The 16,321-nt window shown below is 38.2% G+C and overlaps 1 protein-coding gene across 1 annotated transcript in view; it reads right to left on the bottom strand.

Moving 5' to 3' along the window:
• Nucleotides 1-13,633, bottom strand: part of LOC149170272 (GPN-loop GTPase QQT2-like) — a 97,272-nt gene extending 83,639 nt beyond the window's left edge. The window contains exons 1-2 of the mRNA XM_089428975.1: nt 13,189-13,633; nt 12,806-13,032 (exon numbers count right to left, since the gene is read on the bottom strand). Coding sequence (XP_089285101.1) covers nt 12,806-13,032; nt 13,189-13,360 — 399 coding nt within the window. The 5' untranslated portion in view covers nt 13,361-13,633. The remainder of the gene's footprint in view (nt 1-12,805; nt 13,033-13,188) is intronic.
• Between the last annotated feature and the right edge of the window lie 2,688 nt (nt 13,634-16,321).

Below are 16,321 nucleotides of genomic sequence, written 5' to 3'. Positions count from 1 at the left end.
CAGGGATGGTCTCTTCACCAAATGGACGTGAAAACTATTTTTTTGCATGGATTTTTCAAGGAAGAAGCATTTGTGGAGCAACCAAAAGGCTTTGAAGTACATGAGCAGAAAACTCATGTGTGTAGACTAAAGAAAGCTCTCGATGGATTGAAGCAAGCCTCAAGAGCTTGGTATGCCCGCATTGATAGCTTCCTGATGAAGCTTGGTTTTACCAGAAGCAATGTCAATCCAAATCTACTTCAAAATAGTCCAAGGTATGCCCTTGATTTTGGTATTATATGTTGATGACTTATTCTTGACAGGTGGAGAACCTCTTATCTTCCAATGTTAAGAGGGAGTTCACTTCTGAGTTTGAAATGAAAGATATTCATTTGATGCACTACTTCCTGGGCCAAGAGGTATGGCAAAGACCTGGTGAGATTTCCTTTCTCAAGGAAAATATGTTGTTAAGCTACTGGAAATATATGGTATGGCAGAATGTAAGTTCATGAATACACCAATGGAAATGAATTTCAAAAAGTTATGTCGTGATTTGACAAATCCTTCTGAGTATCGACAATTGATTGGGGCATTGATGTTCTTAGTGAACACTAGACCAAACATATGTTTTGTGGTCAATACTCTGAGCCAATATATGATTAAGCCATCACATGCACACTAGATTGTTGCAAAGCATGTGTTAAGATACCTACATGGGACCAATCTTGGATTGAGATATACTGTCAGAGATGTGAGACTACATGGGTACTCTGATGTTGATTGGGTTAGTAACTCTGCTGACAAAAAGAGCACATTTGGATGTTGCTTTAGCTTGGGATCTGCCATGATATCTTGGATGAGCAGAAAACAGAAGTTTGTAGCCCTTAGCATGGCTGAAGTCGAGTACATTGCTGCTAGCATGGCTAGCTATGAGGCAGTATGGTTGAGGAAGCTCTTTGGAGAGTTGTTTGAGCATGTACTAGATACGACAATAATATACTATGACAATAAAAGTGGGATTCGACTGGCAGAAAATCCAGTGTTCCATGACAATTCTAAGCACATTGATATTAAATACCACTATATTTGGGATATGATGTAGAGAGAAACAGTGAGGTTCCATCATATTGTGACTGATGATCAGATAGCTAACATACTTACCAAGCCTTTGCCGAAAGGGAAGTTCTTGGTATTCATAGAGCAACTTGGACTGATGAATGTGACCCTTCCTGGTGGGGGCGGTCATGGATGATCGAGAACATTGAGCTATGCTCTTCCTTCTTATTTGAGCTCACAAGTTGGGAGTGGAGCTAGGAGAGCTCTTGAGGCTAAGGGGACCCTTAACTATAGGTTGCGTGCGATCCTTGTCATGTGTTGACAAGTGGTAATCCCCCTACCATCAAGTCTGGGACTTGCTAAGAGTATAGCCCAGTTTGCATCCTACCCACAAGTTGAGCTTGTTGGGATTGCCACCCATCTGGCCAATGACTATGGTAAAGCTTGGTTGTGTGTGATCCTTGTCAAGTGTTGACAAGTCATAATCCCCCCAAGCAAAGATGGGACTTGGTTGTGTGTGATCCTTATCATGTGTTGACAAGTGGAAATTCCCCCCAAAGTCTGTGGATGCAGGTGTTCTACCACTTGACTCTTATGGTAAAGCTTGGTTGTGTATGATCCTTGTCAAGTGTTGACAAGAGGTAATCCCCCCAAGCAGAGAGGAGGCCTGCTTGTGCACAATCTTTGTTAGGTGTTGACAAGTGGTAATCCCCCCAAGCAGAGATGAGACTTGGTTGTGTGTGATCCTTGTCATGTGTTGACAAGTGGTAACCCCCCCAAGTCTATGTCAAGGTGGGAAGATCAGTGGATATAAGGTGATAGATGAATCTCCCCTATGATGATTCTTCTTCATTAGATTGAGACATCATTGTTTCAGAGCAGAGATGAACAGAGAAAGCAAAGACCTTTGTTGCAGAAAGAAATTCCTCCCGAGCTAAGAGGGAGTGTTGAAAATTGGTAGCTCATGGATGAATTTCCTTGAAAAAATGTCATTTTTGACAATTTTGGAGTGACTTTCTAAAAATAAAAAGTCATATCTAGCATCTCAAGTATGACTTTCCAAAAATAGTAAATCACCTTGCATCAATTGGTAATCAAGTATAGTTGAAGGAAAATCACTTAACTTATCATTAATCAATCTTAATAGTTCAATCTCGACTTAATCATCAATATTATTAATATTATTATTATTATCCTTTACGATATTATGATATTATTATTAAAAAGACTTACAAGTCACCTTACCTTCATCACCTCAATCACTTCACATCTCTCTCCTAGATGTCTCTCATAGCACTATGTAACTCTCTCTCTCTCTCTTAATGATACATTACTCTCTCTCTTACTCACTCGTTAAAGACATGGCATATTCCTCTTACACTCATTAAAGACATGTCATAAAAGATTCCTCTTACGCTCTCTTAAATGCATATGTTACACTCTCCTTATCTAAGGCATGTTCACCTCTCTTAATGGCATAAGTTACTAAGGCATGTGTTCCTCTCTTAATGGCATAAGTTACTAAGGCATGCATAACTCTCCTTAATGGCATAAGTTACTAAGGCATGTGTTTCTCTCCTTAATGACATGAGTTACACCCCCCTATATTTTTGGTCATTTTTGCCATCCATAAATAAGTCCATTCAGTTTCTCAGTGGTATTTTCTATTTCCAAGCAGGAGTACCTATCATCATCTATGGCTCAAGTTCCTGAAAGCCTACCCTAAAGGACTTTCAGTAAGCCGACTCGTAGAGCTCAGGTGTTCGTTTTTGAGCGGTGCGTAGTGTGGGAAACACCACCCTGGAATTGGTGTAGGCACTACTATGATATAGCAGAGTCGAGTTGCCAATTCGATCGAGTGACCGAGGAGTCAGGCCTTACTATTTCAACTATTGCTTGTTCCTTCCCCCAACATGACATGCTCGTAAATAATGTGCGTCACGTCTTTGTATTGTATAAGGTCCTGGCCTTCTATTTCTTCCTCAAGGCATGTGTATTGCTCCTCCTCTATGAGAAGAATTCGTTGCTCCTATATATATATCTCATATAATCTCATCTTCTTACTAGTTCATTGTGAAAGAAGAAACCAAACTTGAGCGAGAGAGAGTTGGAGAGACTTGAAGAAGATTGTGAAAGAGAGAGACTTGGAGAGTAGAACTTGGTGATCCAAGGTTGATTCAGTGCTTCAGTGTTGATTCAGTTGAAGGGAAGGTTGATTCAATGTTTGCATCTGTTGCTGCTACCAGTTATCTTCATGCTACATTGTTCAAATTTGGGTGAACTTACGCATTCTCTTGATCTCTCATTATACTTTGTATCTCTGTTGAACAAATGATATCTAGTAGAAGAAAAATTTGGTTGGGTTTTCCCCTTGTGGGTTTTTCCCTCATCATTGGACCTAAATTCTTTGTCTCATTTTTTTTCTTGGTTGTCTTATATTGTAAATTTGGTTTATGTTCTATCTACAATTACTTAATTAATATTGCAGCAAAAATAACTTTTTGGAATAAGTAATTGTTTCAGCATAAAACATCAAAATTTTAACGAAAAATGCAAATATGGATGTTGAATGGTTCATTTGAAATGAATTTTGAGAGAGTAGAATTTTTTAAAGTGAACAGTGACCATGTCTAAACATTCCCTAATTACTTGATAATTCGATCATTTGCCAAGTAATTTAGCTAGAAGAAATTGTTGTCTTCTGCTAATTTGGCGAACAAATATTATGATCATTTTGCTATTAGTGAACAAATAAGATCACTAAAGCACTCTTTGTTTTTAGACGCAATTAGGTGTCGAACAACATCCAATGAATAGTTGAAGAGCAAAGAAAGGATTCCAGATTCCATGCTAGAATTTTCTAAATATGTTGCTTTGAAGAGATATATTGAATTGTAGATATCTTATGGAGGAGACTAGTTCCCATGCTAGAATTCCCAAATTTTGATTGATGGGATTTCAAAACTTGAAGCGTGAATATTATCATTGATATTCCTCCTATTAGGTGCAAGGTGACAAGATTGTTGAAGAGATTCAAGCTTGAACTTTTGGATTCTTTTGTTCTACAATAGTTCGTCATTGTATCTGATGGTTTTGGTTGACCACGAACTAGATGGTAAGACTTATGCAATTTCTTGACATGTTGATTCCATCATCAATAATTTATCCAACCTCAATGAATTGTTTGCTTAACCACCTACTTCTTCCAACATTTATTTGAAAGATGACTTGTCTTCCCACAATGGAGACAATGATGGAAATCAAAATGTTAATTCTCCATGTAACCAATTCTATGATAATGTTGGCACTTAGCATTATGATGTTGAACTAAACTAGGTGAAGCACTCTAATGTTGAACTAAAATAGGTGAAGTGGAATTCCCTTGAAGAGATGTAGAAGTGGCTTGGTCTGGAACAGTCAAGAATATGAAAGGTAACGTCCATATTTAAGTCCTATTTTGTGTTTGTTGTCACATATTTCTTCCCAATTTCTAATTATAGGCTTGTGTTCTACAACACCATGGTCGGATTATTCTGCACCTCTATAGTAGGTTACTATTCACAGCAAATTCCTCTACGACCAACGAATTGGAATTCAATGGCAATAGCACTTCTAACATAAGGATTGATTTCATTAAGTACTTTATTCTCCTCTAATGCATTAAAGGCTACCCTTAGATCCTTCAAGAAAGATAGTCTCTTGTGGCTGCCATTCAAAATGAAATCATTGAATACAATTCATTCAGCAACACCTCACAAACCATTTTAGTTTTTTTTTATTGTGGAAAGCCTACATTTACCACAAATAGGATATTGACACAAAGTTTGTTAGGAAGCTAGACACTTTCAATAATAATAGGGGATCCTTCTGGTATGGAATAACCTATTTTAATTATTGACTACCAACGTGCTAGTTTTTTAAAACTGAACAATCTGATTTACAATTTATTAAATTTTTATACACAAAAATGCAAAACTGAAGGTGTCGAACTGAAATTTAAACTGCAAACAATCTGATTTACAATTTACTAAATTTTTATACACAAAAATACAAAACTGAAGGTGTCGAACTGAAATTTAAACTGCAAACATTGAGTTTCTATTTGTAGTGAAATAAGGAAATTTTGCCCTAGGTTTCCTTCTAGTAGATAGGGTTTTAATAAAAAATTCTCAAACGATCTAATTTCACACAAATAAGATAACCTTCAAAAACAACATGAAATAAATCCAACAATATATTCCAATGATTCCAACAACCAATGCAATAGATATATCCCAAGTAAACCCTAGTAACTTTAACAACAAAACATCAGTTCGACTTTATATATAGTCTGATAAAAATCGTATGGGTTCTACGCCTTAGAACAACACTATTGCAAATATGAACCCCCGAGCTTCCACCAAAATCTCAATTACTTTGTTATGGGATCCGCACCTTCCTTCAGAGTTTAGGTCGATGGAGTTCGGTTTCAAAAAACGACACACATCTCTTCATGGGAGACTTTGCAATAATGGTTCAACATCATGATTTTTTCGCAAAGAGGCACCTCAAGGCTCAAGCCTCAAATACAACCCCAACCAGTTGAAGGAATCATTGCCTCTGAAAAGTTCAATAAGGACTTTCCAAGTTTTTTTAAGCAGGACATTTGAGGTAACAGAAATGGATCACTCATAAAAACCCCACAAACCTTAAGGAGGATGTGGTGCCTATAGGTTCTAGTGAAACCTCTCAATTTCTTTCTAATGGATGTTTTATCATTGAGAAAGCAGCCTCAATCCCTATTATTTCCCTCTGTCAAGAGGCCCTAGAACAAATGGAATTGTATTTGGACCTTGACTTAATATATGGGTTAAACGGGCTCTAGGCTCGACTCTCAGACCTACAATAGACCTTCAATGGAATTCCCAATCCTGGAAACTCCTCAAAATAGAAGCTTATATCCATCCTTTTGCTCATGGCATTTCATAGTAGAGTTTGACTCTACATAGGAGCCAAACCTTGGTTATCGGGATATTATCTTATGCATGAAACCCTAAGTCCCCTCATTTGAGCTCTCTTCTAAATCTCTATCTTTGACACCTAAATGGGTTACTTCCCAACCAGCCCCTGCATTTTTGAGATCCTAACTCCCTGTTAACCATTAAAAACACTCTATGGAAAATTTATTTATGCTCCCCAAGAACTAATATTACAACCTATGCAAGGTTATTTGTCAAAATAGAATTCATAAAATATCTAGAGAACTCTCTTTGAAGATTACTGGCATCACATGGAAGGAAAAATTGGACTATGAACATTTTAATATAAAGATCCCTCAAAGGAAGGTACCTAGATGAATAAACCTACAATTCCCCAAAGCAGGGTGTGTTGATATTCCCACCTCCAAAGGGGATATATGCAAGACAAAACATTGGATTATAGCAAGAAAGGAGGGAATCATGCCTGTCTACGATCTTGAAGAGTGAGAATCAATCTGCCCCAATAGAAGATGGAATTAAGTAAAGAGGAAAAAGAAAAAGAAAGACAATAATTATCTCCATATGTATCTTTGATCAAGAAAAGGGAAAGGATAATGTTTTGATTGTTTAATTGACTTATAAATGTATACAAGTTTTGGGATATAGAGAGCCAACATGAAACTTGACAATCATTGGGATAGGATTAGTTTCTTCAGATTTAGGTGAATTAAAATCACTCACCAACTGGTTTTTTTTTGTATACAGCTCCACAAACATGCTAGACCTATCATACCCATATCCAATATGGGATATGGTGTACACCAGGCCCTACATAGGCATATCTGATATCATAGATTTTATGTAAAAGCTACATTTGTACCTCGGGTCAACATCCCAAAAACATCCTCCTTTATAGAGAAAAATTATCATGCAACCCATAAAGAATTTTGAGCTCTAGAGGTTTAGAAATTCGGTGCCAACAACAGCATGGACATTCTTACCCCTAGGAGAAAAAATTTGTACCACACTTCACATCCAGCCAGACAGCCGGAAGCCCCTGACAGCCACCACTAACCTGTTAAATTTCCTTGAAACTCTGCAACTACTTACTGAAAACAAGGCAATTGAAAACTGAAACCAAATTTACTTTCACCAAGATACAGAGTTTCTTAACAATCTATAACCAACAAAAATAATCGAGAGATAAGAACACATTCACACAAATTGACACGCTTGATTTACCCAAGAAAACCAAAAGGGAAAACCCGCTTTCTTTGTGGTGGTATTTTATTGATTCTTTTTTAGCAATTGGATCTATTACATTCACGCTGCTTTCTACAGCCAGCAATCTATCTCTAAGAACACTATTGTTCTCCAGTGGAATAGCCTTGACTTGCCCTAAGAATCCCTCATCCTATGCTCCACAATCCTTGCACACTTCTCCTAAATCCTTGCGCACATCAAGCCCCTATTTCCTAGCGCACTAGGCCTCCTATTTCCTAATGCACTTGAGCCCTATTTCTTAGCGCACTAGAGGCCCCTATTTCTTAGCACACTTGTGCTCCTAAATCTTAGCACACAAGCTCCTCAATTCTGCACACACACACACACAAAGAATGATCTCACAATAATGATTGATCTTGTGCCTTCATCCTTCTCTTTATAGACCCAATTCAAGCATGCAAGGAGGCCTAACTCAATTTAGAAGTTTGAGTTGTGATTGCGAGTTAACTAAGAGTTCTACTCATTCTCTCTCCAATCAACAATGGAGTCTTAACTCGTACTTTCTTCAATCAACACTGGAGTCTTAACTCGTACTTTCTTCAATCAACACTAAAGACTAAAGTCATTCTAACTAAACTTGTCACTGCCACCTCGTCCTCTAGTCAAAGTGAAGAAGACTCCATGCAACTGAAGCTCCAACTCTACGCATGCAACCTTGATGATCATTCTAGTAAACTAGAAATAAACTCATCATAACTGAAGTCTATCTCTTGAGCTCACACTCATGCTAGAGAAAGACAAATCCATGGTCTTCATTGGCTAAGGCACAAGTTTGAAGACCTTCCATTGCTACATTTTCAACATAGCCGATGACGTGTTGCTATTCATCTCCACCAATTGCATCAGTTATATAACTTCTCACCCACCTCATAGGAGCACATGAACAAAGGTGGGCTTCTAATCAAAAGGTACTTTATTCATTTTGCAATCGGGTGCTTATGCTTGTTTGTACTTTGGGCTTTTGGCATGGATTATGGGGTGACCTGGAAGAAGGAGGGGTTTTGACCATGATCTTGTTCCCTCACCTTAAATGGGGGGTTAATCTTCAACCCTAGTCTAGTGGGACCTCCCCTAATGGCCCAATGGGTATAGGAGGGGCACTACTTGGGAAGCCCTGATTGAGATAGCATGTTCCATCTATCCCTATTCCATACTTACCACTTTCCATCTTACATTACAAGCCCTATATTCCACCTCCATTCTTCAGGTTCAACTGACCATTAGTTCTCTGGGATTTGGCACCCATACATCCTCATACCTGGGTAGGGCCCTGGAAATTGGCCCTGGGAGGTTGATGTAGCTAAAAGAAAAGGAAAAAACATATATTGGCCACAAGCAAAATAAAAGAAAGAATATTAAAATGCAAAATATGGCCGAGACATACACATTAGCACGTGGGCAAAAGCCTAGCATGAGCTCTACCTCACCCCTTATGGCCATCACCCAGTTCTTGAGCACCATATTGCTCCTATACATCATGAAAGGAACCCTTGCATGTCCCAACCTCGATGGGCAATGAGTTGCCTCATCATTGAGGGGTAATACAATTACTATACATCATACAAAGCAAGCTCTAACCCTTTGAGCTACGAGCAATAATACAAAAAAAATCAAGAAAAAGTAAAAGACACACAAGAGGGGTGGAAAAACAAAGGTCGAGTTGGTAACTCATGCATCCACAATTGCTCCCTCCTCACATTTATACACTCAGGATGTGGATCCCCATCATGTTGGTCCCTTTGACCATGGCACTTGGCAGTGAAGTATTTTCCCCTCTATTACCATCATTGTTCGCATATGTTGGTCCCTTTGACCATGGCACTTGGCAGTGAAGTATTTTCCCCTCTGTTACCATCATTGTTCACATAGCACCTATTGATTGAAGGGTGGATTGAGGAAATGTCATTTCCCCTTCGAGGCTAGAAACACCTAATAGGGTTGTCCTTTAGCCACCCCTACCTAGGGAGGAAACACCATTGCGAGTTCAATGCCCCAAATTTGGAAGGGAGGCCTTGCTTGAAGTGTCAAATAGCCCTTTGCTCTCAGGCTTGCTCCACATAGATGCAAAAATGATTATTGCACCTGATGACTTGTTGCTTGCTAGACATTGTGAGGTGACTGTTAAGTGGTTCCACAACCATGACTTGGGCAACATAACTTGGGCTCAGGCCTCCAAAAAACCATATTGACACCCACAGGTTAAGCATTGAGAGCCATGGGACTCTAAGTAGCAACAGAGCATCATATGCACCCTTGGGCACCTCCAGCACCCACAGGATTTTGGCACTTTGCCCTACATTTGATAACATTTTGGGATGATGCACCTAGACCAGCAAGCCCCCACCCGACTTAGCACTTCATGAGGGATGGCAGCTAATCTAGGGCCCAAATGAGGATGGTCTCACCCCTTGATATGTGGGAGGGTTAGCACCACCTTGGAAGCCCTCAATGTTGGAATTGAGATTGATAATATGGCCATCGACCCATGAGACCACCATTGTGCCCCAAGATGAAGTTTGCGGTCCACATAGAGATTTTGACAGAAATGTGAAGGCCAACCTTCACATCATGATTTTAGAGAGTTTCTACATCACTTATGGCACCTTGAGCCCTCAACGCATGCGCTAGAGAGCCTTACGCATGGATGACGTCAACTTATCTAGCCCTACGGCTCACACGTGTGGGCAAATTTTTATGTTTTAGGTCTTGGCTAGTGGGTTGGCTTGTAACCCACCTCATCATTGTAATTTTACTTGTTGATTAGGGGCTTTTAGGCTTAATTGTATCTATTCCTCCTCATATAAATAGAGGAGAGGACACTTTGTAATTCATCATCACTTGGACTTGGATATTTCAACCTCTTGAGAATTTCGGCCTCTTTGTCTTGTGGAGGAAATTGGATCTATGAATGCATTTTGATATTTGGAGCTACTTGTCTTTGGAGCTATTGTCTTGGATTAATGGATGGAATTTCATGCATGTTATCTTGTAAGTGAGCATTTTGTTGGATAAATATTTTCTTTATGTCTAATGTATGGAATATATTGAATCTAGGGTTTTCTATTGTGCCCTAATTTATTGAAAATTTATTTGATAGAATCTAGATATCATTGTTGCATACATTACTCATGAATAACATGTGAATGATAATCCTAGTGGTGAACTTTGATTAGCTCTCCCATAAAACTTCTTGATCCATTACATAGGTAATCATTGGGGTTCTTGATGCTAAGGCATCAATTGTCCTCCCTCCTTAGCAACTTTTAGTCATCCAATCAACTCAAAGACTCCATCCTCCCAAGGAGTATTCACTTTTCATCTATAAATTTTCTCTCTTTTTCTCTTGACCTAATTCGGCCCCTTTAAGGCCAAGCATCCAAGCTAGGGCTTGGTGTGAATTTCTAGGGAGGAAGTATTTTAGACATTGAAGAGCATAAACTTCAAGAGGATAATATTTGCCACAAAATCTCTCCTTTTGGTGGGTATCCACTTCAATCTCGTTCATAAATTCATTTGCCCTAGTTGTTTGCCCTAAGGTGAACCCTAGTTTGGTGTTGCTACAACTTAGGGGCTTATTTGAGGGTTTCATGTGCCTTTGTCTTATGGAAAACATTGTTGGAAATCCTTTCTTCTTGCCTTCACCTTTGGCCATCCTAACACTCAACTTGCTAATCAAGCCCTACGTCTTGTGCCTCATAAATTCAACCTCTCTTGGAAAAGAAATTTGCCTCCATTTGGATTGGAACCTTGTAATTAAGTTAAGATTTTCCCTTAGAAGCCTATTGGTCATCATATACCTTTGTACTTAGAATATCCATCATAGGTGACTTCATACTAGGACTCCTCCCATTGGTGAAAGTCCATAAAAAGCAGGGGGTTTTCGTTGTGGTGACATTGGGCCACTACCCCATTTTTGTCTCTTGGTCTAGTAATAGCCCTGAAGGGTACCCCTCTCCAAGGCCTGCTAGATTTTGCAGCAACACACACATCCATTTCAGTCTTCCAACACCATGCGTGCATTGTTACAAAGGTTTCATGCCAACTTCCAATCTCGCATGCACACCATTTGACATCCTATGCTTGCACCTAAAACTAAGAATGCCAACAATTGTAGAAATCTCAATTGTCACCAAAGATCACGTGGAAAACCAACCACTTTTGTAGTAATTAAGTCTTATTGCATTTGTATAAAATACTTGTACATACATTTTGTTAGCTCATATAGATCCTTAGTCATCTAGAAAATAAGATTTCGTGTTACATTTCTCCTTAGAACTTTGGCATACATGATTTCTCAATCTTTACATCCTATTCATTATATTGTCAAGTATTTTTCCCCATTTTGATGAAAATGGAAGAGCTTTAGCGTTATATCTCTATTTCAAGTGTGAATGTTTGTGTTTGGATGGCATATCTAGATTTCTCCATGTTCATGATTGGATTTTTATTAATCTAAATTCTCTCAAGATTGTACTTGTTCTACACACCACACATCCTAGGCTTGTGATGTGTTTCACTAAAGATAGTCACCATGTGCTTGTATCATTATGACTTAAAACATGTGGGCCACTAGTAAGCCAAGGACAGCTATAGAGTGGTGATGACTAATTATAAAAAGTTTGTGATGATGATAACCCCTTTCCGATCATGTAGGTTAACCAAGAGCTTAAGGGTAGCATGTTCTATTGCTTCAGTAGGGTTCAGTTCACGTTAACAACATATCAGTATCTCTTGTATTCATTCCATGGGAAAAAGGCATTAACATTATTACATGAGGGCCACACATACAAAGCAATGAATTGTCATTTATCCATGGGGAGGAAATTACATGTATAGGATAAGCATGCCTTAATGTTGCATTTAGTCACCAACTAACTTCCCTTTAAGCATGCCTTGATCGTAGACATTCCCTTTAATTTTTTAACCTCAAAGAGAGTATTTAGCCAGAAAAAGACCCCCTTTCCTGCTCTCTCTGGGGCCTGTCATTTCTTTGGTTTTCCAAAACTTATTATTTCCATGACACAGGTGCACAAAGCAGGTCAATTTTGACTGCCAAGCACATTTTTTGCTTATTTCAGAATGCCTTTTCTAATAAAAAAATATCTTATAGCTCATGGGATTAATCAACCAGTTGTTGCCAATGTTGCTGCACATTTGACCCACGGAGCGAGCGCCCAGTTCAAATATCCATGAGTGAGGCATACAAGTCTATGCCGATGAGTTTACTAGGATGCCATCCACAAATGTGGGAAATCCCTTGGGTTTGCAGTGCAATCATTATGATAGAAGTTAATTTTATTAGAATAACAATCTTAAATTTTTTATGAACACATTAACATTTCTATGGTACGCTGCGTTTATACAGCACCATGCACCTTGGGAAGATTAAAAAGAAAATAAAGATTTACAGAAAAACATACTCCTGTGTACAGACAATAGTCTAGAAAATCCAAGGAAACTAAAGCCGAAATGTTGATAAAACAAGCAACATATACTTTTGATAAATGGAACACTAAAAAACATTTTACCTCGTCAAATTTGGTAGCGAATAAGTTCAAAGATGTCAAAATCCCCCCGTTGGGACCGAGGCTAAACTCTTTCATTACTTCCTTGTACTTGACAGTGTCTCGAATGTCGATATTAGCAGCAAAAGGCAGAGTCATCACTGCAGGGTCAAGATTCAAAACATATCCTCGTATTTCTGACGTCTTTGTGTGAGCAATAAGTCGATGCAACAGCGTTGTCTTGCCACTTCCTGCCAATACCAGGAGCAACAATTTCAGTATCGCTTAGACCAAAACCTCCTCTAGGCCCAGATGCCATCCCCAAAATATTCCGTGAAAACATCAAAACATAAGAAATTATAATCACAAATATAAAATTTGGACCTCCATGGTATTCAAAAAATTGCCTGCCATTCCAACCACAATTACGACAACCGGCTTCCTTTTGATGTTTGGGTTCCGGTACAAATTGGCTGCTAGCGTGGAAGGCGATGCCGGCGAGGACGTGGATGCCTCTGCATCGTTACTCGCTGTAGTAGGCTTCTTCTGGTTCTCTGCTTCTGACGCCATTTCGCTCATTCTGTCTTAGGGTTTAAACCCGCCGCTAAACAAAATTTAACAGACGCAAAGGCACTTACTGTTTTCCTGAACCCAAAATGCAGTTAAGGGTTCTGTGTGCTTAAATTAAAGCGCCAGTAGGAGCAAACACCTGCCCTGCGTGTTGTATCGCAGTGTAAACTGCAGAACGTTATGTGTTTTGCGACAAATCAAAAATTAATATGCAATTAGCTCGCGGAAAAGAATAAGGATAAGGGGTCTCTCGAGATCACGTGGCTACTATCTGGTAGTTGGTAGTTGAGTGCCGATTTGTGAGATTGAGTATTTAGTGGATTGATTTGTCAAATTCTTTTTAAATTTTGAAGATTTAATTCATTTTTATGGGTGTGTTTTCGTTTTTTTTAAATAAAAAGGGTGAGTTAGGTTAACATTTGAAAATGATTTAGGCCAGGGTTTAGCTCTTTATAAACCATTAGTACGTTTTTTAGGGTGTTTGGTGTCTTTTTTTTATTAATGGTGATGTGATGGTATGTATTTACAAATAATGATAAGTGATAGTTTTTGTTATTGGTGGTTGACAAATGAGTTATGATAAGCATAGTCATGTAAATTATATGGCTAGTAAATATAGATAGGTATCTATAATAAGTATCAAAATAATGACACCATGAGAAAGAGAACCAAATTAAGTAACAGCAATTGAGATTTTGTGTAAAGACAAGCCTCGCTAGCGAGAGCAACTTCCTGGAAGCGATGGTAGTTGACAGCGAGTCCGTTCATTTTAGGTTGGTAAATTCTCGACTTAAAAAGACATTCTTGGAGTACTTCGCATAGCGGCACACATTCAAATCTCTTCGCCTCGACCTTAATGCAGCAAGCAATAAAATAAATTTGAAATTTTATATATAGAAATAAATAAAATTATATACATATATTGATCAATACTTCCTTTTGGGGCGAAGGGCATTTGGCACTCATGCGTCATTTGTGGACATTTAAAATAAAAATAAAAAAATTGCACGATGAGGGTGAAAATTGTACCCCATTGGTCAAAACAATAGTCATATTTGGCATTTATGCAGTTTTTTTGGACATTTAAAGAAAAAAAAAATTGCACCATGAGAGTGAAAATTGTACCCCACTAGTCAAAACAATGGTCACATTTGGCACTTATGCAGCCTTCGTGGACATTTAAAATAAAAATTAAAAAATTGCACCATGACGATGAAAATTGTACCCAATGGACATTTGGCACTTATGCGACCTTTGTGGACATTTAAAATAAAAATAAAAAAATTGCACCATGAGGTGAAAATTGTACTCCACTAGTCAAAACAATGGTCACAAGGCCAAAACATAGAATAGATAGACTATGGTGTAAATATTGTTTGTCTTTGAGCTTCCACATCAGCTCACCTCAAGATACATGTGACATGGATAACTGCTTAGCTTCTATACACGGATGTGAGGTATGGGTGAGTAGCAACACTTCAGCAAGAAACTGGACACAAATGGAGAGACTACAAAAACATGTAATCACAAATAGCCTCAAGATTAAATCAACTATTCCATATGAAATTGTCTTGGCAGAAGTAGGGGCTTTTACCATTGAAGCATGAGCTATATTTCGATTATTAAGTTATTTAAGAAAATTAGATAACATGGAGACTCATCCAATGTTTTGGAAGTGATATTGGGGTCAAGTAGGGATGCTCATTATCTCCTACTTTATTTGGGATAATACATTGACAAATTAGAGGAGTGGATAGACAAGTTTGGTGGTGAGGGGGTTTACTTGACCAATTATGTTATAAAGTTGCTTCTTTAAGTTGATGAGCTTATTTTAATGGCAAAAACAACACAAGGTTTGAAGGAACACTTAAAAGCTCTAGAATTGTTTTGTCATGAGGTGGCGATGCAGGTGAACATTAGCAAAACTAAGGTCGTGATTTTTATCTTGAAGAGAAAGAAGGTTCACATGGAATTTGTTTTTGAAGGCAACCCCTTGGAGGTGGTTAATGAATATAAGTACCTTGGCCTTGATTTCCACAACTTGGCTAGGAACACATGTAGAGCAAAAAGGATACGAGGATGGAGAACTTTATACTCATTGCAAAATAGATGCATAAGAGTTGAGCTATGGGACTGGAAGACTAAAAAGACTCTTTTTGGGCTTATAGTGGTTTCGATGGTATTATATGGATGTAAAGTATGGAGTAGCAACACTTCAAAAAGAAAGTGGAGACAAATAGAGAGACTACAAACATTTAATCACAAATGACCTCAAGATTAAATTGAGAATGTCTTTGCAGAAGCATAGGCTTTCCCTGTTGAAGCATCGGCGATGTTTCGATTGTTAAGTGCTCTAAGAAGATTGGATAACATGGAGACTCATTGCTAGCCAAAAATGGCAATTGCGAAGAAATTAGATAGAAGGAAGAAGATGTGGATGAAACAAAACATCAAATGGATGAATAAGTGGAGTATTGGCATAAGTGAATGTCCAAATAACAAAGGGAAAATAAAAAAGTATGTGTAAGGAAAATTCAAAGAAAGCATGTGGAAAGGGTTGCTTAGGAGGAAAAGGAATATTATGTTAAACATTTCAATCCTACATATGACCATGCGCAAAAGATCCACGTAGGAATGGAAATAAAATGGAAAGCGAAAATGTTAAACACTTAGATAAGAACTATTTCATGTCAACTTAGATGTGAAATCGAAAGATGGATGATACCCAGAGAGGAGTGGGCAGATAGAAGGTGTAGTTATTGCACTCATTAGGTGATAGAGACAAAATGGCATTACATCATGGAATGTTCAACTTACAAGGATATATGGATCAATTATATTGAGACACTAAAAGTGAAAAACCTGAGTAATTTGTTCGAAGAAGAGAAGATAATAAGAGTTGTAGATTTCATGGTCATGATACACAGTACAAGATCCCAGATGCAAAAGGAAAAGGAGATTTAGGTGTGG

This window comes from Pinus tabuliformis, chromosome 4_2 (assembly GCF_031772625.1).
Source record: "Pinus tabuliformis cultivar Carrire ecotype Pingquan chromosome 4_2, CPIR1, whole genome shotgun sequence".
Classification (NCBI taxonomy): Eukaryota; Viridiplantae; Streptophyta; class Pinopsida; order Pinales; family Pinaceae; genus Pinus; species Pinus tabuliformis.
This window is presented reverse-complemented; position numbering and strand designations above follow the sequence as displayed.